Here is a 23,814-nt window from a genome sequence, read left to right on the forward strand (position 1 = left end):
CCTCTCGGGCACGTTGTAAAGATGGAAAATGCTTGTAAAGCGTTTTGATAAATAAAAGAATGCTTTGCCTGAGCGCTGTTTTTCTTTCCCCTTGGTTTTCTTCACAATATTGTGTTAAGTGATGTTGAGAAGATTTTTTTTTTAATAGTATTGGCTAACACTTGAGCATGTATTGTTCTCTGGTGGTGATGTTACTTCACTAATGGCAATCTGTTTTTTTTTTTTCTCCTTCCTCCTAGCTAAAAATATCAGCGGTGCCGCTCTTGCATTTTCTGTACCCAACGCACCTGGTTGATTACCATCTTGGCCATCCCGTTCTCTTCATGCATGTTTCTGAGTGCATGAAGTTGTGAAGGTTCTTCATGTAACACATTTGTGATGCACCATGTTGCTGTATATTCCATCCGTACACTGTTAACATTTCAATGAAGGTGATGTTCCATGCAAATAGAGAATAACAAGGCATAAAAGGCAAAAAAAGTACTTGATGGACAGCAGTAGATACAGAATACATTTGTCACTCTCTCCATTTATGCCAAGTTTTGACAGACAACTTTAAAAACTATCTTGTTTATTAAAAAAAAAGAAAAAAAAAAGAAAAAGTACATTTTACCCTCTTTTTTTAAGAACTGTTTTTTGACTCCTCCTTTTCCCCTGGGTCCCAGGATTTTGCTTTGGTTCTGGTAGGAATGGTTAGGATTTCCGCTGGCAGCTCCGTTACTGTAAAACAGATTTTTATTACAGCATGTAGATGGACAAAATCACTGATAAATGTGGAAGTGATAATATCTTGGCTTTGTACCAGCTGAAGCCTTCTTAGTTTATTAGTCTATGTAAACTGGAAAAATCTCCTTTGCTGGCTTGGTCACTTCAGAATTAACTGTCAATGTTCTGGTAAGCCAGCAGCTTCTTTTTTTCTTTTGAGTCTTTACCTTTGCTTTCTTACTACGCTAATTGAAAATTTCTATTGGACAATTAAGGAAAATGAAAAATTGCAAGGAACTAAGTGATGATTGAGGGGCAGTTTTTGAGGATTAAACTGGAAGAAGAGAGAAAGATAGATATTTATCGCTTTTAGGGCGTACTGTAAATTTTTTAAGGAGGCTTTAAAAAAATATAAAATTTTGGTTAAGCTATAGACCAGTTGTGTGGTTAATATACTAGAAAAATATTAGGCCTTAAAAGCTTAGTATGAAGAGTTTACTTACTTTACACTGCTGCTGTTGCTTCTCTGGAAATGTACTATGGATACACCAGTTTTCTAGTAAGACTCTAACACTTTACCACAGATTTGTTTCTCCCCCCTCAATCTGCTCTTGGTTTCTTCAAGTCCTCACGCAGCGCATGGTATCAAGGACAGCGATCTTTGCAGCATCACCAACTCGTTTTGGCCCCTGCTGCCTTGCTGCGAACGCCTGTGCGCTGCGCGGGGAACGCTCTCGGTGTCAGTTCAGAACACAAGCTTTGTAACAGGGACTATTTTTGCTTCCCTTATGTTGCTGTGAAAATAGATCCTTGCAAGCATTTAGGTTTATTCCCTTCCATTTTTAATAGAAAAATACAGGGATGGGTTATTTCTTTTTTTTCATTTGTTAATTGTTCTGTTACCGACAGGGCTAACTGTTTTCTGCAGCGCTGTATAGTGCATGATATCTCAATCGATGTCCTTTTTAGCGGTTAAAAATTTACAACTCGGCAGCCTGAAGTTTTTAAAATGGGAAAGCTTCCTAATTTGTATCATTTCACCTTTCTGTGTTGATTACTAATCAAAAGCAGTTCTTAAACATTTTGGTGTTGTTACTAGTGGATGTATGGTAGATGGATTTAAGCTTCTCTGATAATTACTACATGATTTTAAACAATATATATTTAAAATAAGCATCTACAATAAATGTGTTGAGCCATATTAACCTGCCAATGGGATCTGTGAAAAAAGTAATGGCCTCATTTTTTTTTCATTAAATTCTTTTTTTTTTGTGAAGCGGCTATAAGTGGCATAACTGTATTTAAAATTAACAAATTAGATGTAGGGTGGTTTTTTTATACTTCTAACATAGCATGTGGTGTTGACGTATTACTGTAGACCAAGTTTGTCTTCCACACCAAGACGTGAGGAAATTGTGATTTGTTCTCTCCACCACAATCAAATTACACACTTCTCTTCTGTCATTTTGGAACACTGCAGTTTACCATGGGACACAGTGTACATATTTCTTGCCATAATGGTAAATGATTGATATATTTAAGGATTAATAAATTTGTGATTTCTGCTGACATTGTGCTTGTGTTTTAATTTCCCAATTAATTGTGATTTTCGCACTGGAAAACGTGTAGTGTCTGTTTGAATTAAAAAGTCAGAGACATAGATGCCGTTTCTTACGAGACGAATTTGCAGCTTGAAAATAGGAGTGTTTGCTTTCCTAATTTGTCTTTTGGTTAGTTCTTAACTGCCTTTCCTGAGGACCCAATTGTACACCGTTTATGCTGTACTTTGTTGATAGACTTTGCACATACCTTGTATTTATAGGTCCACATTTAGAAATGTTTTAGGTAGTTTGCACATTTCTGTTGCTGCCTTAACTGTGTTTCATATGCTCAGCCTGTAACGCAAGATGCTCTAAGAGGAGTTACTGTACATTTAGCATTGCAGACCATAAAATGCATTCGAGTCCATAAATAATTAGCATTTAAAATAACATACCAGCTTAGAAGCTTTCATATACGTCCGTAGTGACTTTAGGCTCTATTATCCTATGCTGAGCCACGACTGAGAACACTCCTGTATACCAGCAGAAAAGAAGGACCGAGGGGGCGGAGGAGAGGCAACAACTTCCAGCTTTCACGGGTCATGAAACGCAGGGCTGGATCGTTGCTCGGGTTCTGTGCCAGGGCAGCGTAGTTGCGAGCCAGACCTGTAGCAGCGGCCTCGGTGTGGCAGCGATCCAGGAGTACCAGCAGAGCGAGAGCGTGTTCCTGGGTCTGTGAAGAATTCACTGCTTCCTTCTGGGTGGCGTTTTGCTGTGTATTTGTAAACAAAAAGAAAAATAGTTCAGGGAGAGCTCAGAGGTTTGGAATGTTTCGGTAAAGCCCAGAGGAAGCAAAAGCGGTTTAGTCTGTTGGGAGGTTTGATATTTTGTCATATCACTTCTACCGACTTTGTTTACTCATTTTTTCCACTAAATGCTCTTCCAGAAATCAGTTTGACTTCCATTTTAACTGTGCGCCTGCAGTAAGCTGTTTGACAGCAGCGGAACTGCTACTAATTTCAGGTATGTAGAGAAGAAGAGAGATGGGCATATAAAGCATAACGACAAGGAGAGGGGTGGGGAGAATACATTTGCTAAATATCAGGTTGAAGAGTTGGGAGAGGGGCAAGGTTTTTTGGTTTGGGGGTTTTTTTATTATTATTATGGATGTCCTTTATAGCACAAATGTTTTAATGTGCTGCCTCCTGGTGGCTTTTTGTAATGCTGTTTTCTATTTAGGAGCACACAAGAAGACGCTATTTGTTCTGAGCAGAAAGGAGCCCAATGCTTTCATCCATTCGCTTTTTTAATGTAAGGAGCACAGAATATTTCAGAGGCTGAAAACATCCATTTGCTGGCTCTTAAATATACACTATACACCTACCTGGAAGAATCAGATCGATTCCAGGTAGGAATCGGATTTTCTAAAAATGGGCTCCCAGCACACAGTGAAGAAAATAAACATCTGTCTCCTAGAGTTGTATATATTACATCCAGAGTTCATTTTGTCAAAGATTAACTTTACTGTTTCTTCAGTGTGCTATTAATCCTTGGTAATGTGTCATCTCCTTGGACTGAGTGCTCACAGAAAACAGAATTACTTTGTTCTCCGGGCTTTTCTTTCTTTCTTCTTAAATTTGTACAGTCATACTTTATACATAGATCACCTTAAGAAAAGACCATTAGTCAAAGAATTAACTGTACTAGTTGGAGAATTGATCCAAATTGCTTCAGGAGATTCAGCTTCTTTCTTCCTAACAAATTACTGGTAAAATACAGACAGCTGTGGGTGAATGGGTTAAAAGTTCAGTGCTGCAAGGCTGCAAGGTCCAAGTGCTAAATGTCTGGTTCCTGCAGGGAGAGCCACTGTAGCAGAGGCCTGACCTGTCTGTACAGGAGCATAGGGAGGTTTTCATCCCCAGGAGAGGGAAGACTTACCTATCCTGAGGACTATCTATGCCTCCCATGAAAGGAATCCTACATAGAGCAGACCAGAAGCCTTTCCTCTCCTCCCTCTCTTGCACAGATCCCCGTGGCTGAGCAGAACAAGGTGCAGGATCTGCTTCCAAGACAGCATGTGCATGTAAAATGAGGAGAACGCAGCAATTCCGCGTGCTTGTATGCTGCAGAACGGCAGTGCGAGGCTGCTTGTTTCCAGCATGTTCTTGTCCAGGCAAGAGGCACTCTGAGCCCAGGCAAAAGGCACTGCAGACAGTAAGTTTGGGGAGGAGGAGAACATTCAATCACAGAGTTCAAGGGGAGGAGAATCAAGGCAAAAGAGACAAGCTGACAGAAAACAGGGTTTACAAGGTGAAGAGACAGGAGAGCAGTATTCTGTATTTACAGAAATGTCACCTTCTTTCTTCAATGTTGCCAGAACCCAGCTATGGGGCTGGACCGTCTGATGAACTAACTGGAAATTTGGCCCATATAACCTTTTTCATCATCACGACCTCTAATTTGTTAACAAAGTTAGATAGTTGAATGTGGCAAGTGGTTGGGACAAGGTTGCTTCCCTTAAAATAGCAAGGGCTGAGTCTGCATAGCCACAGAATATCCTCTGAAAAGTTGCATTAAATTGCAGCGTGGAATTTATCAGGAATCTTGACACACCTCATGACAGCTAAGGGCCTAGGTCTTATAATTACTCACTTGTGCTATTCCCTGAACCCAGCCCACAGGGGGAAGACGCTGCCTCATGTCAGGGCAGAAGAAACAGCAGCATGTATCACCGAGTTGCCAGCTCACTGTCGGGTATTTCCCAGTGTCCTAGCAAGCTGGTACAGGAGGAGAAGGGAGCAAAGTTTATATTAATAAACAGCCCGCTGCACTGAGAGAGAGTTCACAGCAAACAAAACAACCCTGCGCTGGGAAGGAAGAGACCACTCTGCTCTTTCACCCTTCCTTTTCCCACCCTTCTCAGGCATTCAGTGTTGGCCCTCTGAGAAGACAGCTGCCCAGGAGCAAGGCACTGACAGTCACAGATCATTAAGTAACTCTTGTAGTCAAGGGACCATACTAACAAGCGATCAGCCTGATAGCAGAGGTAAGAGCCTGTGTTTGTGTGCCTGACAGCTCCTTTTATAAGCAAAGTTATTGCTGAACATTGGTACCTAAACAGAAGTCAAATCCTTAGTAAGGATGGAGAAGAGTACTCCCAAGCACGCACCTCTGTCACATTACAGCAAGACATCAACTTAAACACCATATAAAACAGTTGCCATGTCCTGTGCCCTGGAGAGGGGGTGAGTACCAGAGGAAGAAGCAAGAGTTCAGCTCCAGGACTGATGGTAGGATTAAGGGTGCTTCTAGTTTCAGTGAAGAAAAAGTAAGTCTATTAACACATTCATGAAGGAAGATATTCATGGACTACTATTGAGCTATTGCCTCCCTTGAACAAGTCGTTTGGGGGGATTATCCTAGAATGAAGCAACTGCAAAGATGAGATGTCAATATTGTGTAGACACGGTGATGTTACCTCAAGTACTGGTGGTAGTGCCTACTGTCCCATTTTTACCATGTGTCCTCTTCTGGTTGATGTATCCCCATAGTGACTTTCTGCAGCTGGCAGCCACTACTTCAACCACCCTGTACCACAGGATTCCCAAAGGAATCTCAGCACGCTCTGCTAGGTGATGGATCTGCTGAGAGTTTTATGGAATATAAGCAAAAATGGCAGGAGCCCCAGAGGCTGGCGTAGGAAGCAGCTGATGATCTGTGCTACTTACTTGCAAAGTGACAGAGGATGTTATGGACAAGGAGCATCACTGACGGGTGTCACAAACTCTGAATTGTGCCTGGAGTGAAACAGGATGAACTGAGTTTCACAAAACCCCAATGTAAGGGCTGGTAGACACAGGGTGAGCTTTGGCACTTGAGTTCTCCCTGGTGCTCCACATATCTCTGGAGCATGCCCTCACCAGCAGCATCCTCACACTGTGCAGGCCTGTCCTTCTTACCCCAAGTACTCCTGGCTCTCCTTTCCTGCAATACCTTATTAACCCATCTGTCCCTGAACTCCCAGCACGTTCTGTTTTAACAGGATTCTCTTCTAGCAGCTCTCCTTGCACAGCCTCTCTGCTGCGTTGTGTTGGAGCTTGCTTGCTTTCCCTTGGCAGAAAATCTCTGTCCTGAACTCGGTTTTCACCCTCTCCCTGTACATTTCCTTGTGCCCCCCATGTTTGTTTTCTGAGGCTTGTAGGTGATGCCTCTGCTTCTCACTGCCCTGAAGCAGGGACTTGTGAGCATCAGAAGCTTGGCATGTTCTCAGCATGCTTATTTGGTTAAGTTCCTCAGGCAAATGGGCATCTGAACATCTACTCCCTGGCCTGAGCTAGAGACTCAGCATGAGCCAAGAGCATGGCTGCCCTGCTGTTCAGCTGTGTCACTGGGCTTACACCAAAATGAAATCAGAAGTGCCTTGGACACTTCAAAAGTCATGAAATGCAGGCACTGCTATAGAAGGGGTACAAGTTGTGCAGCAGTTTTACAATCACAAGTTTGGGTGTAGCTCCTGTTCCTGCTTCAGGTTCCAAAGGCATTGCTAAGGGATGTAGCTTTTCTGTTTATTTTTCCTTGTGTAGGAATTCCTGTTAGAAGGGCTGCCTGACAGCCCAGCTGGAGCAGAGCAGGCTTTCCTTGGGATGCAATTAGCAGGCTGCCATTTCATTTTGCTGGAAGTGCCTAAATGCTGAATTCCCCTTTTGTTCTAGAGGTCTGGTCTCCAGAACCTCTGGCATACTCAAATGTTGGTGCTCACATTGCAGTCCTACATTTTTCTCCAGGACAATGCTATTTCAAAAGGTGCCTCCTCTCTCCACCTCAGATACTTATTCCTCCTCTTGATCACAGTTAAAAGCTGGGGGTTTGGGGTTTTTTTTTTGTTTGTTTGGGTTTTTTTAAGAGATTTTTTTTTAACTCAGGTCATTTTACTGGTCTGGTTTTGCAAGGTTATCTGACAAGAGGTTGCATCAGCATAACAAAGGAGTTACATAGAATAAGCTTTAGGTGGGAAAGCATAGGATGCTTAAGCCAGTTTTACCACTGGAGAGGATGTATATGCAATTATTTCTGAAGTAATTGAATGCAGCATATCTACCAACATACTAGTTGGTGATGAAGGGTCCAGAGCAGGTGAACTACTTCACACAGTTAATTTTTTCCAGTTACATGTCTTCATGTAAAGTTGATGAAAATAGTCATTCCTCCCTCAGTTATTGGCTCCCATAAAACTCCAATTATTGTTTCCTACCAGTAGGTTAATTCTAGTTGTGGATTAACAATTTGGAACACAAAGCTCTATGTTGCTTCCTACACCTGTTTTTTCTAGTTATCCCCACAGCACACATGAACTGGACTTCCCCTTATCTTCAGTCATTCTGTGACTATGTCTCATACAGCAACATCATGCCCTTTCTCAGGTGCTTTATTTGTGGCCGGCAACAGAGAAGGATCAAAGCTCTAAAGTAGGTTTCTTCAAACTCAAACTGTATTACAGTATAAAGCTGTGACAACTTGGATAATTGCAAAGCACCCTTAATAATAATAATTATTAAAAATTAGCTTTTTTGGGGGAGAAACTGAGCACCAATACTTTCTAATCTAGGAACATGAGTTCTTGGACTGGCTCCAAAAAACAGCCTCAAAAAACAGTAGCTGGACATTCCCATGAGGGTGGAAGGAATATGGCACTCACCTGGTTGTTGAGAGCTTGGTGTGGCCCTACTCAAGGCCAACAGCAACAAGAAAAGATGAGTATAAAACACCTCAGTAGTCCTGAGAGCAGAAGCCAGCCTTCCTTTTCCTCACAGTGCCCAAACTAGTAGATTCCTGGCTGCTGTTGAGCAGCAGAGATCCAGCTACCCTACAGATGTTGAGTAGTAACGATGAGAAGCTCAGCCGGTAGCCCTGCAGTGCTAAGCTGTCCATTTTGTCAAGAGGGACTTGCCTCAATGTACAAGCAAAAGCAAGTGTCAGGCACCTGGGACATTCTCAATTTAAAAGCAAGACACTGATCACACCCAGGAAACCAAATTCTGCTACAAGCCCATATTAAGCACTTGCTGCAAGGAAAGAAAAGTGACCAACCCAAATGAAGAGAAGTCCAAAAATCAGCCACCATTTTTTTCATCACTCCCTTAACTTGCTCACAGCCAATGCCATTGGGTCACAGTTCTTGCAGGAAAACAAAAATATTTAAGAGAGTCAGCCAAACCATGTTCCAAGGGGAGAGGGCAACAGCCTGGCCCTGCAGGAGGGCTCATGAGATTCAGCACAGTCAATGTCTTTCTCCAGACACCTTATCTAAAACCAAGGAGAAACACCTTTTCATACATCAACCTCTGGCTTCATCTTTCCTGTTCTTGCATGCAGACAAGAGAGGAAACAAGACACTTCATACCAGCAGCTCTGAAACCAATAATGGCGCATTCTGGGTTTTTTCTGAACAAGACTTACTAGAGAAGAACGTAGAGAGCCTGGGCCATGCCAAAACTTGCCTGCCTTGTTCATTGTGGCAAATACAGTTATGGCAAACATGCTCCTTTGACCTTCACGGATGAATTCTGTTTCTCATGTGGCTACTTGAACTCCAAGCAAGTTTGACAAAGGAAAAAAACAAACCAAAACAGTATGTATGTGTAAAAAGCCTCGTTTGTATCCCACTATGTTATCAAAGTTTTAAATCCTCAAACCACTGTATTGCCAAACCAGGAAAAAGATCCTATCAGAAGTTATCAAAGTCCTTATTACTGTTTCTAGTAGTTCAAATTAATACTGCAACCAACAGAGGTAGGCTTAGGGAGCTTAGCTTTCTTCTACAGTGACATAGGGATATTCTTTTGGCTTTGATCAAAAGTAAATACTGTGAAGTAACACATTTTAGTCAATTAGGAAGATGATTTATTAAATTAATTCAGAAATGGTTTGGCAAGCAGATTAGTGACAGGTAATCTCTTTGTTCTAGGTGAATAACGGACAGCTTTGCTTTCTTTTCGGTCTCCTAGCAGCTGCCTGAACACACCAACTTGCAAAAGCCTCCACAGACAGCATTCCCTAAATCTAACCTTACTGAAAACTTACTCTGAACAGGAGTTGGGATACAGCAGAGCACCTTTACACATAACAACAGGGATCAGCAGCATGCCCGGCCTTCTGCTTCTGTTTGCAGACTTTATTTCTCATCCTCTGCTTGGCCTCGGGGCTGCCTGTAGAATATAGCGCAGATACGTGCACTTGTAACTCTGGTGGGGCCGTTTCCATTTCCATGCCTTCATTGCCAGTCTTTGTGTTGGTGATTTTCAGACTGTCTCTTGAGACCCTGGAGAACCTGTGGATTAAAGGGTTCTGTGAGAGCTGAACCAAATTACCCTTTAAAGACTTAAAAATACCTACAGGGAGTATATTTAAGAACCTGGGAAGATTAACTAGTTTCCAGCACCTGAGGGGGGCCCAGCTAAGGTCTGCTTCTGTTGGTCACCTGCAGGGACTTTCTCCTTATCTCCAGGTCACAGCACGATGGAAGAAGTTTCTGAAGACAGTTCGAGGCATCTAAACATCAGGGATACTTGGAAGACCACCGAGACTGCCAGTGACCCACCTCAGTTGGTTGCTCAGCTGTGATACAGTGCTAGATCTTAGGAGCTGCTTGGTTTTCCGACACGAGGTGGAATTCAGCAAGGAGCAGTAGCTGTGACGGTTAAAAGGAGCCTGACCGCGCGATGCACGAGAAAGAATGCTCTCAAAAACACGTGAATTAGACATGCTGCAGGTCGCCAAAAGTAGATCTACTGAAGGCATTCTGCTTCCCCTTTGTTAAGCAGCACAATTTTTCTAATGCTCTGAAAGGTTCCATAGCCTTTTTTAGCTTTCTAGAAGATAAACAAAATACTGGGCAGGCAGAAGGGCTTGAAGGTAGACACGTGGAGAAGTGTCATGGGAGCTGTTGATGCTGGGTTTTGTAGTCTTTGAGCCACTGTTTTGTGGCTCATTAGAATGGTAGAATTGTCCTGCACGCTGGCAGTCGGAAACTAAACAAGAGTATTTCTTCAAAACGTGTACAGCAAGTACTTATGCAAAGAAATCCCTTCTAAAGAGCAGCAATACATTTTTTTTAAAAAAATTCTGCCCTAACTACTTAAGGCAGCACTTAAAAGCAGGGAAGAGAAGAGGGAATTTTACTGTGCAACCATTCATCCTTCAGTAGAAGCGTTTCACTGATGAGGCATCATGACTTTAAGGAGGGCAAGCATGGCAGGCTGGCCTGTGCCGGCCCCTACGCAGAACTGAAGTGCAATGCCTCGCAAAGCTATCGCTGCGGTTTGAAATACATCTGCGCGTCCAGCACCGCAGTTCTTCTGGTACAATCAGACACGATTTTTGTTTGCGCGGGGTTGGAGACGTACGGGTGTGGGCACGCCATTCTGCGACCTGCTGTTGGAGGCACCGTCCCAGTCTCCTCTTGGGACCAAACCGCTCTGCGTCAATAGTCACGCACTCCGTGATGGAGGCAGACAAGCACAGCAGCGTGCCCGTTTCAGGGCTGGGGTGGGAGCACTTGCACAGGGAGCTGGAAGGCAGAGGTAGGAGGTTTGGCTCTTCTCCATGCAGGCCAGGAACCTGAGCTTAAGCATCCCTCGTGCAATGCAGGGCCATAACCGTTGAGTAAATAATGGAGACGGCCTTTCTCTGGTTTGTCACTGAAAAACTAAGTAGGGAAGGATCTAGCTTGCGTCCCAATGCAGCTCAAAGCAATTGTCAGAATCTCCCCAATGACAACAGCAAAAGGACACCTTTCCCTGGGCACCCATCAGCTGAAGGTGCCAAAGGCTGAAATACACCACGAGGATTAATTAACACAAAGCTGAGGGCAGGAAACATTACAAGTCTCTTCATTTAACTGAATGGATGCCTTTGATATCAATATGCGAACAGATACAAATAACAAAGGCTTAAAAGTCCTCGGCTGATGCTTTGCTGATCTCCTCCTTGTCATGGGTTTCTTAAGATTAGGACCCTGAGGAACACCAAGAGGCAGCCCAGGCAGGTATTAACTCTATAGTTATTTAACTATAGTTAACTTGTACAACAGCAGCTATACATCTTGGTGTTTGAGTCCTAGCACATTCACACCCCTCTATAAGCGCCGTTTCCCAGTTAAGACCAGCTTTTCCCACGCAGCGAGGCAGAGCTGCTTTACGTGCCCCAAGTCTGACACTGTCTGCCAGAAGGAATCGGGGGGGATGTTTGGGAGAGCGGGAGAGCCAGGGAGATGAGGAGCACACGGTTTTCAGTAAAAGGCCTTAGCAGCTCAGGGTGGTGAAGGCTTTACAGCTGCCTGCTCCCCAGTACAGCAATCAGTACCAGTAGTGTAGGGAGAGGAGAACTTTATAGAAAGAGAAGTTACCTCGGTGTTTCTTTGACCATCGCGCTCGTTGTCTTGTCTGGAGCCAGGACCAAAGCGGTCCCTTGGCCATCCAGCCACGCTCCCTGGTCAGTCTGAAGTGAAACACGGGCTGGAAGCCAGCTGCCACCTCAGATCAGCGGGGCTTCACTGGCCGAGCGATACCTCAGTTGTGTGAAAGCAGCAGCCAAAGGTAAAAATACCCCTGGAGTAGCTGGGGCAGCCCCACCTGGGAGCAGCAGGGCCAGCACCCCACCCCACAGCCCAGCCCGCTGCTGGGAAGCTCCTGCAGTTCTGCCTGGGCTCCCAGCGCCAGCAGGGAGGGGGGAACAGCCCAACCCCAGTTAAAAGCAGCCCCCACCCCACTCACACCAGTACCCCCACTTGCAGGGCCCTCCCCAGGGCCCTCCCCAGCGCTCCCCAGCACGGCGTGCGACCGGCAGGCTCTCGTCCTGCGCGCGGAGCCGCGGCCTTTAGACCGAGCCTCTCCGCAGAGAAGGCGAGGGTAGCTCGGAAATCCACAGCGGGAACCGGGGGGAGAGAACAGCCTGCACAGCCCAGGTTAACCCCGCCGGCCCTTGTGCCCAGGCTACGGGCTTTGCCTCGCCTCTCTCTGCCTCCCCAAAACCCAGCTCCCCCCCGGGCCCCACACCAGAGGTGGCAATGCTCACCCCACCAGGAGCCCTGGGGGCCCTCTGCCCCCTCACCTGGCTCAAGGGGGGAGGGAGGGAGGGAGGGGGGGAGTCCCAGAAACCCCCGGGGTGCTCCAGGCCCAGCTCACACCTCCACGTCCCGAGCACCAAGAGAAGCCCCAGGGCTCCGACTTCACCCGGAGAGAGCGTCCCTGCTCTCAGGGGGTCCCCACAGCACCTCCCCGGGGGTACGGGCTACCAAAACAGCCCTGGGGCCCGAACCAGGCTTAAGCAGGTCACAGTCACCTTGCCAGAGAGGAGGAGAGCAAGGAGCTCTGCCGGAGCTACAGCCAGCCCCAGCGTTTGGCCCGGCTGCGTCACCGGGGTACGCCCGGTGCCTTCTGCCTTTTCAGAAGCCAGCAGCAGGGCAGGGTTTGCCGTGGGGCTGTGTTCTTACAGGCTCGTTAAAGTCCCCGCACACGGAGGTGGGCAGACAAGAATCTGAAGTCTCTCGCACGGCCTTTACCATAACGAGTCTTTCCCCTTCCTCTCCCTCAGTTTCTCTGCAACCCACGCTCTTCCAATGAAAGCGGGAGCCCCGTTTTTAAAAATCCAGTTAAATATCTATTTCAAACAGATTTTTTTCAAGACAGTAAGGGTCACGCCTGGGATGTTAACAGCCCTTCGTTCTGCAAAAGAGAAACCTTAAAAGTGAAAAAACCAGACCCTCCCCCATGAATCAACCCTGCCTAACAGGGTGTGCTTGAAAGAGAACATGCTCCAGCCGTATTTTATCACCCAGCAGAAGTCAAAACCCCAAACACTAAGTCACATTCTGCCACCAGCTCCAGTAACGCACTCAGATTACAATAAAACCGGGAGACCAACAAACCCAAACCTAACAGCAGCAGGAACCCAGAGCCCCCCATACACAGCCTCACCCTACCTACGCAGAAGTCAAAGGCACTCTGAAGAGAAAGACGGCAAAAAACCAGCAAGACCAACAGAAAAAAAGAGGACTCGCACCACAGCTACCCCAGAAGGGAGGAAGCAGCCCCCTGCCCCGAGCTTAAATGCAGCCCTGGGGCCAATGGGGAAGGGCGTGGGGGTGTGGGGGCTCCAGGTGCGGCCGTCGGGGTGATGGGGACCTGGTGGGTGCTCCGGGTGCCTCTACCAGCAGCTGGAACCCAGCAGCTCTGACGTCCCGCTGACACCTCGGCTGCTGGCTTCCAGCAAGGCTGCCGGCGTCCTTGGGAGCCGGGGGCGAGGCAGGAACGTCATCTCAGCTAAGGACGCGTCGAGGCGCCTTCTCCGCAGTGACGCGCGGTGCGGGCGAGCGGCGAGAAGCGCGCGTGCGGTGTGCGTGCCGTCCAGGTACCCTACGCGCAGCGGTCTTCGTGATCCACGTCGTTAGATCTGACTCTGCGGTCGGTTCCGTCCTTTTTTTTCTCACCATAGTAGGAAAAGAGCTGACGGGCGCAGACCGTGAACGGCGCGCGTACCGCTTGATTTGCCCGCTGCCCTTCCAATCCATCAACAGCAGGGGAAATTAGAAAGACCCATTTCAAATAGGCAATGTGGGGACAGACAGACAAGGGAGAAACGTTTTCAGCTTCTCCAGATCCCAGACCCATCCCAAGCACGTTAAGTACCAGGCCGCCACGATTTGCGGCCAGCGGCGTGGACGGCTGCAGCAGAAGCGAGGAGGTCGCTGTGCGTTCTGCGCAGGGGTGGGTGCATCAATCTCACGCTGAGATTAGGGACGTATATTTTGTTCTACGCCTCAGAATACGTCATGAGGCTTGTAACGGTCCCGTCCGGGCTGACGAAGGACAAAAAAAAAACCATCTGAAATTTGAAACGCCTCCTTCAAAAGAAGCTTTTTCTGCCAGGAAGAAATGGAAATGTCCCCGCTGGGCTGGAAGTGCTGTTTCTGTGCGTGTGCCTGCGCCGAGATGTGCGGCTGCCTCGGCTACGGGAGTCTGCAGCCAGCAGAGCGGGATTCAGGTTTGTGTCCCGGCGAGTCGCTCACGCTTGCGACGGCGTGAATATTTGCCTTCTTTTCCTCCGAACGGCTCAGAAGGTGTGGATGCACTGCGGGGGCTAGCTTGTGGTCCAATCTCTTCTCCTAATTTGGAAGTCTTTTAGTTGTTGAAGGGGAAGTTGCTGTGCAGGAGATGAACAGGGCTTGCGGTTATAGGCTTGGTTTTGTTCTCGTAGGTCCTGACGCAGACCGTGACGTTGCTGCTGCGTGGGATGTCGTCGTAGACGCTTGCGATAGCCTCCGAGGACGGCGATCCCCTCTCCTCTGTATTCCGGAGCAATCGTTCCCAACATACATCCAGCTCAGGGCGAGCGCTTTTGTTTTTATCTTCGAATAATGTGCGTGTGTGCGAGCTGCAGCTTGCCTGCTTTCTGTCTGCCGCCGCACCTATTCGAGGGGGTTCCCTGTCCTCTCAAGCGCGGCGTCGCGGGCACGCGCGCCATCGTCACGCGCCGCGCGAGGGCTGGCTGAGAGGGCGGGACGGCCTCGGCAGGTGAGGGAACGAACACGGAATCAAACCTCATGCTGCGTGTCAGGCCGTGATTTCCGTGGCAGCAGTGATTTCTGGCCGTTACGTCTGGGAGCTGCCAGTGAGAAATACCAGGGAAGGAGGAAGCTCTGGGTTTAGTAACGCAAGGAAAGGAAGCGCGAGGTAGGAACTCGGTGGGATCTTAGGACAGCACGACGTGAAGTCTTTCTGATGGAGGTGGTGGTGTTGAAAGGAGTATTAGCTAGCCTTCACCCGGAATAGCCTGCATTAGCCAAAGCCCACAGGCTCGGGAAAGGTTAATTTAAAACACATTCAGAGAGATGCTGCTGAAGGAGGGGAAGAGGACGCCCTTTGTAGGAGAGAAACTGCAAAGAGCTCCCCGTTGTGCAGCCCGTGCAGCACGTGCCGAGGCAGGATCTCGGTTTTCGCTGTTCTTGAATCGCAGAAGTAAATGCCAGGAAGCAAACCCAACCTGTTTAGCTACGAGAAAGTACTGCAGGGGTACCCACGGGTATAAGCTGGCAATGAGCAAATTTCGGTAGGAAATTAGCAAGCTTTTTCATGGGAAAAACATAAGCAAAAAGTACCCCCAAATATTTCTAATATGGGATTTTTTCAGCCAGGAAGAAATGCTCCCTTGTGAATCCTGAACCCTCAGTGAAGCCAGTGAGACTCCTGGGCAGCCGTCCTGACGCGGTGACACGGGCTGGGTGTGAGCAACTGCGCTCTGACCTGTGCAGGCAAGAACGGAGCGAACACTGGAGAAGGGTTCTTGAACGGCATTTCAAAAACTGAAACGGCCAGCTTTTGCGCTTCACGCTCTCCTTCCTCCCGGTGCGGCACAACTGCCCTTTCTCTCCACCTTTTACAGGATGAGCATTTAAAAGGAAACTATTCTTGGCTACGCTAATTTTCTATAGCCAGTGCCAATACCTGTAAGTGGAGATTTATTTCGAGTCAGAGGCAGGGTTGGGAGGAAAATGGGCCTGGGATGACTTTGCTGGTGTCTGGGGAGTACGGACTTTTTTAGGGGGGGGAAGAAATGAGGGAAGCATTACTTCTAGAAACTGAGTTCAGAAGCTTAGGCGGGCTCAGCAGTGCAGACCCACGTGCGTTTAGGATGTGAGATGTAGTGCGACGGCAGGACAGCAGAGGAGTTTGATCTGAGACACTTGAGACCCTCAGCATCTGGCGTCGTTACCCAAACGTGACATTATGCTGTACTGCCCTGGTTTCGGCTGAGACAGAGTTAATTTTCTTTGCAGTGGCTGGTATGGGGCTGTGTTTTGGATTTGGGCTGGAAGCAGTGTCGGTAATACAGGGATGTTTTAGTTGGTGCTGCACTGGTCAAGGCCTTCCCAGCTCCCTGTGCTCTGCCAGGTGCAGAAGCAGCTGGGAGGGGGCACAGCCCGGATCGTTCACCCACACTGGCCCAAGGGCTATCCCGTACCATACGGCCTCGTGCCCAGTACAGAAACCGGGGAAGAGAAGGAAGGGGGGACGTTCAGGGTGTTCAGGCCCTCGCCGCCTTCGGGAAACGGAACTACTGATGGCAGTCACGCTACCGGAGCCAAGGAGCCCGGGGCCACCGGCCGCGCCGGCACCGCCCCCGCCGCGGGGCGACCCAGCGCCGGCTCCCGGGGCGGCGGTGCTGCCTTCCCTCCGCTAGGCGGCGCCAGCGGGCGGGGCTGCTCCCGCCCCGCCTCCCTATTGGCCGTTCCCCCGAGGCGCCGGCACCGCTGATTGGTCGTTGCGGGTGGGGCCGCCCCCGCTCGGCAGGGGCGTGCCGGCCCCCGAGGCTTCAAGCAGCCCCGGGGCGCAGTACTGCTTGCCACCGGCAGGGGGCGCCTGTGCGGCGGGAGCAGCGCGGGACGCGGCGGCGGGCGCGGGTAGCGGCGGGGCCGGGGGGGCCCTGAGGGGCGAGAGGGGGCCCTGACCGGCGGGGGGGTCCCTGACTGCTGGGGGAGGGTCCCTGACTGCCGGGGGGGGGTCCCTGACCGGCGGGGGGGTCCCTGACTGCCGAGAGGGGGTCTCTGAATGGCGGGGGGGGGGTCCCTGACCGGCGGGGGGGGGTGCCTGACCGGCGGGGGGGAGCCTGACTGGCGTGGAGGAGTCCCTGACTGGCGAGGGGGGTCCCTGACCGGCAGGGGGGGGGCCCTGACCGGCGGGAGGGGTCCCTGACTGCCGGAGGGGGCCCGGACCGGCGGGGGGTGGTCCCTGACTGCCGGGGGGGGTCCCTGACCGGCGGGGGGGGGTCCCTGACTGCCGGGGGGGAACCTGACCGGCGGGAGGGGTCCCTGACTGGCGTGGAGGAGTCCCTGACCGGCGGAGGGGTCCGTGCCGTGCCCGGGCCCTCGGGGCCCGTCTCCGGGTGACCTGGGGGCCCCGCCGTTCCCCTGGCGAACCCCGGGCCCGGTCAGGGCCGGGGGGTGGTTGGGCCCGGCCGCGGCTTCTGGGGGTGTCGGGGCCCGGGCGGGGTCTGAGGGGGTGCCCGGCGTTGGCGGTGGTTGGGCCCCCCGGCTTGGAGCGTGGGGGCGGTGGGGCCCGGGGCTGGGGGTGTTGGGGGTGCTGGGTGCCCCCGGGGCGGGGCGGCGGGTGGGGGCAGCTCCGTCCCCGAGCGGCCCCGTGGGGCTCAGCCGGGGCGCGGGTCCCCCCGCACAGACGCCGCTCGCGGGGAGGGTGCACGGGGAGCGACCCTGGGTGCGAGGCCCGCGGGGCGGCTGTGGGTGACCGTCCCATCTGAACCCCCTCGTGGCGGTGGCCGGGGGGGCTTGTGCCCCACTTCTCATCCCGGGAGCTGCTGCTGCTGCTCTTGGTAGCAGGGAGCTTCCCGGCCGGTGCTGAGCCCTGCTCTTGTTCCTGGCTGCGCGTGTTGGGAAGTACCGAGGAGTTCCATCTCCCGGCGCTCTGCTCGTCCTGGTCCCTTGTTTTACGTGTTGTACAACCGGGGCGATCCCGTGGGCGAGGCGTGACGTGACGTGACGTGACGTGCGCGGGCACCGCTCGCGCTTCGCCCTTCCTGCGTCGGCAGGAGAGACGCTGCACAGGCCCATCGGCACAGGGGTCTGTGTTCTGGTGGGATCCCCAAACTGCACGCGGGGACGCAACACCTATCCCTGTACTGCACCGCGTTTCTGGGGGTCGGTAGCAACTCGTATGTGGGGCGGGCGGCAGGTCCTGTCCCCTTTGGGGCACGGGGCCCTTCACGCTGCGCGTCAGCAGGACGAACCCCTTTGCTGCTCCTCTGCTTTTCAGGCTGCGTCCCAGGTGTGTTACGGCACCGTCACCCGCACACCCGGCTCTCGGGGCAGGGTTTCGGGTACTGCTGCCACGGGGCCGTGTGGGTGCTGCTTCACCGTCACGTTCGGTTCCCATCGGCACCGCTGCTGTTTTTCTTGTTCCCAAAGCCACTGCCCTTGCACGTCCCCAGCGGGGGCCAAAGCGGCCAGGACACGGGCGTCCCCCGTGCGGGCCCAGGGGACGGGGGGCTTTGGGGTGGGGGCCACGACTGCGGGTGCTGCCGTGCTGCGAGGGCTCTCGGGGGCTGGCAGATGCGGGTGGGCGCGGGCTCTGCAGCGATGCTGGGAGCTGTGTCTGAGGTCTGCTTGGGTGGAGTTAACGCATTTTTGGTGCGGATTTCATGGACCCTGCGTAATGCACGCACTGCTGGATTTGCCAAGATCCCAAAATGAGACATTTTATCTTGATCGCTCTGGGTTGCAGCCACTTCCAGCCCCGGACAGGCCAGGACGGTTTGGGCTGCGCAGGCAGGGCGTTCCTTGGACACCAGGGCATGGTCTTGGCATCCCAGCCCACAGCCTGGATGACTGATGGATGTCAGAATCTCCTGGGGGTCTCCAAAGAGGGGAAGCAGGGGCGCTCGGTACTGCCTGACCATGGTAACAGGAGGCAGGAGGAGAGCCACCAAGAGCTGAGGCACCTGAAATGGCTCCACCTGTCTTCTGTTGCCTGGGTTTGTCCACAGTTTCTTCTGGTTCTCAGCTTCAGGTGTGGGCGGTTACTTTGAAGAAGGAGTTTTGTTTCTTCCTTTAAAAACCCAAGAGCTGCAGCCGGCTCCCAGCAGGGCTGGGGCTGGGGCTGGGGCTGGGGGGGGTCAGGTCCCCTGCGCTGCTGGGGCAGCGGGGCTGGGACCAGAACTGCTGCAGTGGTTTTTCAGGTCACCCGAACAAGAACAGCCTTTCTGGAGGGGTTTCTGATGAGACCAAGGGTGTAATTAAATGCATTCTTGTCTCCTTTTGGTTAACAGTTTATTAGCTGATGTGCTTAAGCAGCTGTTTACCAGTCCCCTGTGCGTGCTTGCTAGCCACGCGTTACGGTTAAGGTGTAAAGTTAAAACTTAACACTGAAGGTTGGAGTTTTGACTTTGCACAGCAGTTGTATTTGTGCCTTGAATTTTTTACCACGCTTTTCTTCTCCCCCCCCAGAAAACACAACATTTTATTGTTTCCCGACCCTCTGCAAGCGCTTCCCATCCACGTGCCTGACCCCACAGTCTCTCAGCTGCTGCGTTTTTGCCAGGAGCCCACGAGTGACTGTGGGCAGACGTGACGCTGGCTGCTGGCCGCGATGTTTCCTGGCTGCGGGAGCTGCCATCGCCGCGCTGCCTGCGCTCTGGCAGCTCCGCGGGGCTCTGCTGCGAGCCGGGCACGAGGGCCGCTGGCTCGCAGGGACGTCGGGGCAGCCACGGCTCGGGGGAACCGGCTGACGCTGCGGCTGATCCCACCACGGTGAGCGGGGACTTTGGTGGCGGCTGCGGTGACTTTGCTCGGGGCGCGGGAGAGAGGAGTGGAGCTCCTGGGGGTCTGGGGCTACCGCAGACCCCTCGGCCGAATCCCGGGGGCTGACGCCTCCCTGCGGGACTCGCTCCGAGAGGCCTCGGGGAGCCCCGGGGGCTGCTCCAGGCAGCGGCGTGTGCTGCGCCTGCCCCCCTGCCCGGGGGCGTTGGGAAAACGCCCTTCCCTAACGATGGCATCAGTCGCTCTTTATCGTATGAAAGCCTATGAACTTTGCTAATCTGTACGAGTTCCCATTCTACGCAGCGTGAGCAGCTGGTGCGGTTTTACTGGAGAAACTGAAGGAGGGCCCGGCCCTGGGCATAAGCACTTTGCTTCGTGGAAGCTGAGAGCTGTCCCTGAAGGACAAAGGACACCCCCGGGGATCCAAGGTAACGCCGGCATCCCAGCCCCTCCCACGCGGCTGGGAAACCCTCTCGGCGGCGGCTGGCGTCCCAGAGAAGTGACTCTGGCAAGACGGGCTCCAGGGGGGTCTGGACCAACAGACAAGCAGCACGAAGGCTGCAGAAGCAGAGTCGCTTTGCCAAGGTTTCCTGTGATCAGTAATGGGCAGCGTGGGTGCCAGCGATTAGTCCAACGTGTTGGACCTGAGCGTTTGAAGGGTGCGAGAACCCCGGGTGAACCCACATGTGGGGGTGCTCCAGTTTGGCTGGGACGCCTCACGCGCACAAAGAAGCGTTTCCTCTTGTGATTCTGGACTTTGCGTCCCAGCCCCTGTCCTGGCTCGGCTCGGGCCGGTTTCAGCCGCGGGATCAACCCCTGCTCGAACCATGAACTAGCAACGGCCGTACGGGCTCCGCGCTCCGCATCTCCTTCCCGGTCCCGTCCCCGAGAAGAGGGGCTCCTGTCCTCCTCCGAACGCGCTGCAGAGGGGCTGCGGGGAGCCTGGCAGCTCCTGCCCCTCGCTGCGGCCACGGAGAAGCTGCGGAGGGGCCTTTGCGCGCCCACCGGCAGACCTCGCGCGCCTGAGTACGAGCGCGCCCCGTAAAGCAGGGTTTGCCTGTGGGGACGGGTTTCGCTGCCTCCGGGGAGCCAGCACCACGGCCACACCGACGAGGTCGGGGACGGCCGGGCTCCTCCGATGCTGCGGGCACGCAGGGAGACGCGATTGCACCGGGGCTCCCTGGGCATGGGCAGCTCCCCGGGCATCCCACAGCAGTGTGTTTGGGGGTGGCTCTGGGCTCCCTGTGAAGCCATTGTTTCACTTAAAAACCTATTTTTCAGCTCAAAACGTGCTGCGGTGGGAGCAGAGGCCGCTCCGGGGATCCGCACCGGCTCCTGCAGCCCCGTCGGTGAGATGGTGAAGCCGGCCTGGCCGGGCACGGGGAGCGACGGCTTTCCCAGTGCCGCTGGTCCCTCGGGAGGTGTTGGCGGCACAGGCGACGCTGCGTGGCTGTGCCGACGCGCGGGGAAGGCTCATGCCGGTGCCTGGGCGAGGAGCACGGTGGCGGGGACGTGCCTGGTGAGGTGAGCGCCCCGATACAGCGGCCGAGCGGAGCTGCGCAGTGGGACCGGGGATCTCCGGGTGCCGCAGGAGGCACCAGGGTCCCCAGGGTCGCGGGCCAAGCCCTTGGGGCTCACGGGAGCTCAGCACCGCAGGGCCAGGGCCCGCACCCGCCCGGGCAGGGTCCCCCCGTGGCCAGAGGCCAGGCCCTGGGGAGCCCCTTGGTTCCCGTCCCTGCGGCCCACCCTGAGCCAGGGCTGTTTTCAGGGGGCCGTGGCTGCGAGGGGCATTTGGGAGGTGGGAGTGGGTGCTGTTGGGGTCCGTCCCCGGCCTGGGGCTGCCGGAGTTGGTCTGTGTCGCTGCTGCTGCCGCTGCGCAGGGGGGTTCAGCCAGATCCTGGCTCTCGCCCACCCTTCCGGGGAGAAATGGGACGTTTCTGGTGTCCTGTCCCCGTTTCTCCCTCCCATCACAGGTGCCCAGGGAGCAGCAGGGTTTGCAGGGCAGCAGCTCCGGGGGCTCTTTGGGCCGTGCTGCCAGGAGCCGATTGATTGTCCCATGTCTCTTCCTGCGCAGGGACGGACAGACAGACGGAGGAGCCCCAGGGACACACGAGGGATGCGGAGCCGCAGGAAGAAGCTGGGCTGCCTGTGCCGAGGCCAACACCGGCCCGGAGATGCTGCGGGGACTGCACGGCTCCAGGCCCAGCTGCTGGGTGGCCCTGGCTGGTTTCAGCTCCAGGCCCTGGGTTCTGCACCCGTTTTGTCGAGTCCAGCTCATCCTCGGTTTCATCTCCAGCCCACTGCAGCTTGTGCTTGTTAGAATGACCTCAGCCTTTGAGGAGGTCGTAAATCAATCACTGTCACAACGTGTATATGAATATTAAATGTCATAACTGTACACACATTGACTAATTAGTTGGTGTTTATTGTTCAGTAACCATCCGGGGGGTGGCACACACCTTGAATAAAGAGTTGGACGCACGCAGAGGGGCTGGAAAGCGCCTTTCGCCCCAGAGACTATCTCAAGCGTTTAATTCGGCCTGGTGCATGCCGGCCTCCCCAGCTTCGGGGACCAACGCGACCGGACCCCCACCTCCGGCGGGGGTCCACGCACCCTGCCCACCCCCCTCCCTCCCCCCAATTCCCCCCCTCCCTCCCCCCAACGCCCCCCACTCCCTCCCCCCAACGCCCCCCGCCTCCCCCCCAGCCGCAGCCCCCCCGGCCCCGGGTTTGGCCCCAGAAACACCCAACTGGGGCTGCGTTTCTGAGCCCAAACACACGGGACTCGCTCCCCGGCCCAGCCCCGGCAGCCCCTCGCCCAGCCCCGGCCCCAAGGCCCCCTTCTCGGCCCGGGGAAGCGCCCGGCTCGCTCCGTGCTGCTGAGCCCCGGCCCCGGGAACCGGCTCTCGCCTCCCCGACACCCGGCCGAGCCCCGAGCCCCGAACCCCCAGCCCCGCGTGTGCTGTCGGGACGGGCCCGGGAGCCCCAGTGGGGTCGGTCGGTGCTCGGCACTGACCCGGGGGACCCGGCCCCGTGTGGCCGCGGGGCGCCGGGCTGCGGCCCTGCGGGCTTTATTCCCCGGCGCCCCGAGCCCCGCCCGCTCCTCCGCGGAGCCCCCGGCAGCGCGGCCGCCCGGGCAGCGGCACTCGCCCCCCGCCTCCGCCCCGAGAACCCCCGGCAGCCCCTTCACCACCACCGACCCCGGCCGCTGCTCGGCCCCGGCCTCACGGCCCCCGGCCCCGCTCCCCGGCCCCGCCGCAGCACAACGAGCAGCGCGCGCGGGCGGCGGCCGCGGGGCTCAAATCTGCTCGGCCCCGCCCCGCGCAGGCGCCCTGCGGCGCCGCCCGCTCGCACCCGCCCCGCGCACCTGTGCCAGACCCCGCCCCGCGCAGGCGCACGGGGCCACCGCCCACTCGCCCCGCCCCGCGCACCTCTTGCAGGCCCCGCCCCGCGCAGGCGCACCGAGCCACCGCCCACTCGCCCCGCCCCGCGCACCTGTGCCAGGCCCCGCCCCGCGCAGGCGCACCGGGCCAACGCCCACTCGCCCCGCGCACCTGTGCCAGGCCACGCCCCCCGCACCTGTGACCGCCGCGCCCCGCGCAGGCGCGCGGAAGCCCCGCCCCTCCGCGCCCCGCCCCGCGCAGGCGCCTTCTCCCCCGCGGCCAGAACCGCGCCGGCACCGGCAGAGGCGGACGTGAGGAGCGGGGCGGGGGCTCTGGGCGGGACCCGTGGCCCGGGACGCGGGGAGGGAGCCGCGGCCCGGGGGCTCCTCCAGGGGCTGTGCGGAGCTGGGGGCTGGGGCTGGGATTTGGCCGCTTCCGGGCCTCGCCTCGCGGGCGCGCGGTCCTGGCGGTGCCGGCGGCGGAGTCCCGGCCTGTGTCCACCGTGTCTTACCGGAGCCCGGCCTCGCCGCCTCCGTCCCGGCGCCGTGGCAGGAGGAGCTGGGCCCCGGAGCCGGACCTCGGGCGGGGACCGGGAACCGAAGTCCCGCGCTGCCCGCGGCTGCCGCCTGCGCGGGGCTGGGGCTGCCCCGCCGGGGCTCCGGGCACGGTCCCGCTTCGGCCGCGGGCGGCCGGGCCTCGGCCGGGGCACGGAAGGAGGCGGCGGCTGCCGCAGGCGCTGAACAAAGGCTGGAAACGGCGGGGGCCGCGACGGGCTCCCTCTGCCGCGGGCCCGGCCCTCTCCCACCCGGCCGGGGCAGCCCGGCCTGCCGCTCCCGGGGCCAGAGAGGGGCTGCCGGCCCTG

The 23,814-nt window shown here is 54.6% G+C and overlaps 1 protein-coding gene and 1 long non-coding RNA gene across 16 annotated transcripts in view; both read left to right on the top strand.

The window, feature by feature from the left end:
* Positions 1-2,274, top strand: part of CAMK2D (calcium/calmodulin dependent protein kinase II delta) — a 167,177-nt gene extending 164,903 nt beyond the window's left edge. For all 12 annotated transcript variants that reach the window (XM_075501202.1, XM_075501205.1, XM_075501201.1 and 9 more), the window contains one exon: positions 240-2,274. In XM_075501202.1, the coding sequence (XP_075357317.1) occupies positions 240-243 (4 nt within the window). In that variant the 3' untranslated portion in view covers positions 244-2,274. The remainder of the gene's footprint in view (positions 1-239) is intronic.
* Positions 2,275-16,663: 14,389 nt separating this feature from the next.
* Positions 16,664-21,546, top strand: LOC142409545 (uncharacterized). 4 transcript variants are annotated; one of them, XR_012775686.1, is made up of 3 exons: positions 16,664-16,701; positions 19,258-19,560; positions 19,857-21,546. It is a non-coding gene; the product is annotated as an uncharacterized LOC142409545 (long non-coding RNA). The 4 variants fall into 4 exon arrangements; XR_012775687.1 differs by lacking the exon at positions 16,664-16,701 and adding an exon at positions 17,079-17,105; XR_012775685.1 differs by lacking the exon at positions 16,664-16,701 and having other exon boundaries at positions 17,850-19,560; positions 19,857-20,228; positions 20,338-21,546.
* Positions 21,547-23,814: the final 2,268 nt, after the last annotated feature.

The sequence above is a fragment of the Mycteria americana genome, chromosome 4 (genome assembly GCF_035582795.1).
Source record: "Mycteria americana isolate JAX WOST 10 ecotype Jacksonville Zoo and Gardens chromosome 4, USCA_MyAme_1.0, whole genome shotgun sequence".
NCBI lineage: Eukaryota > Metazoa > Chordata > Aves > Ciconiiformes > Ciconiidae > Mycteria > Mycteria americana.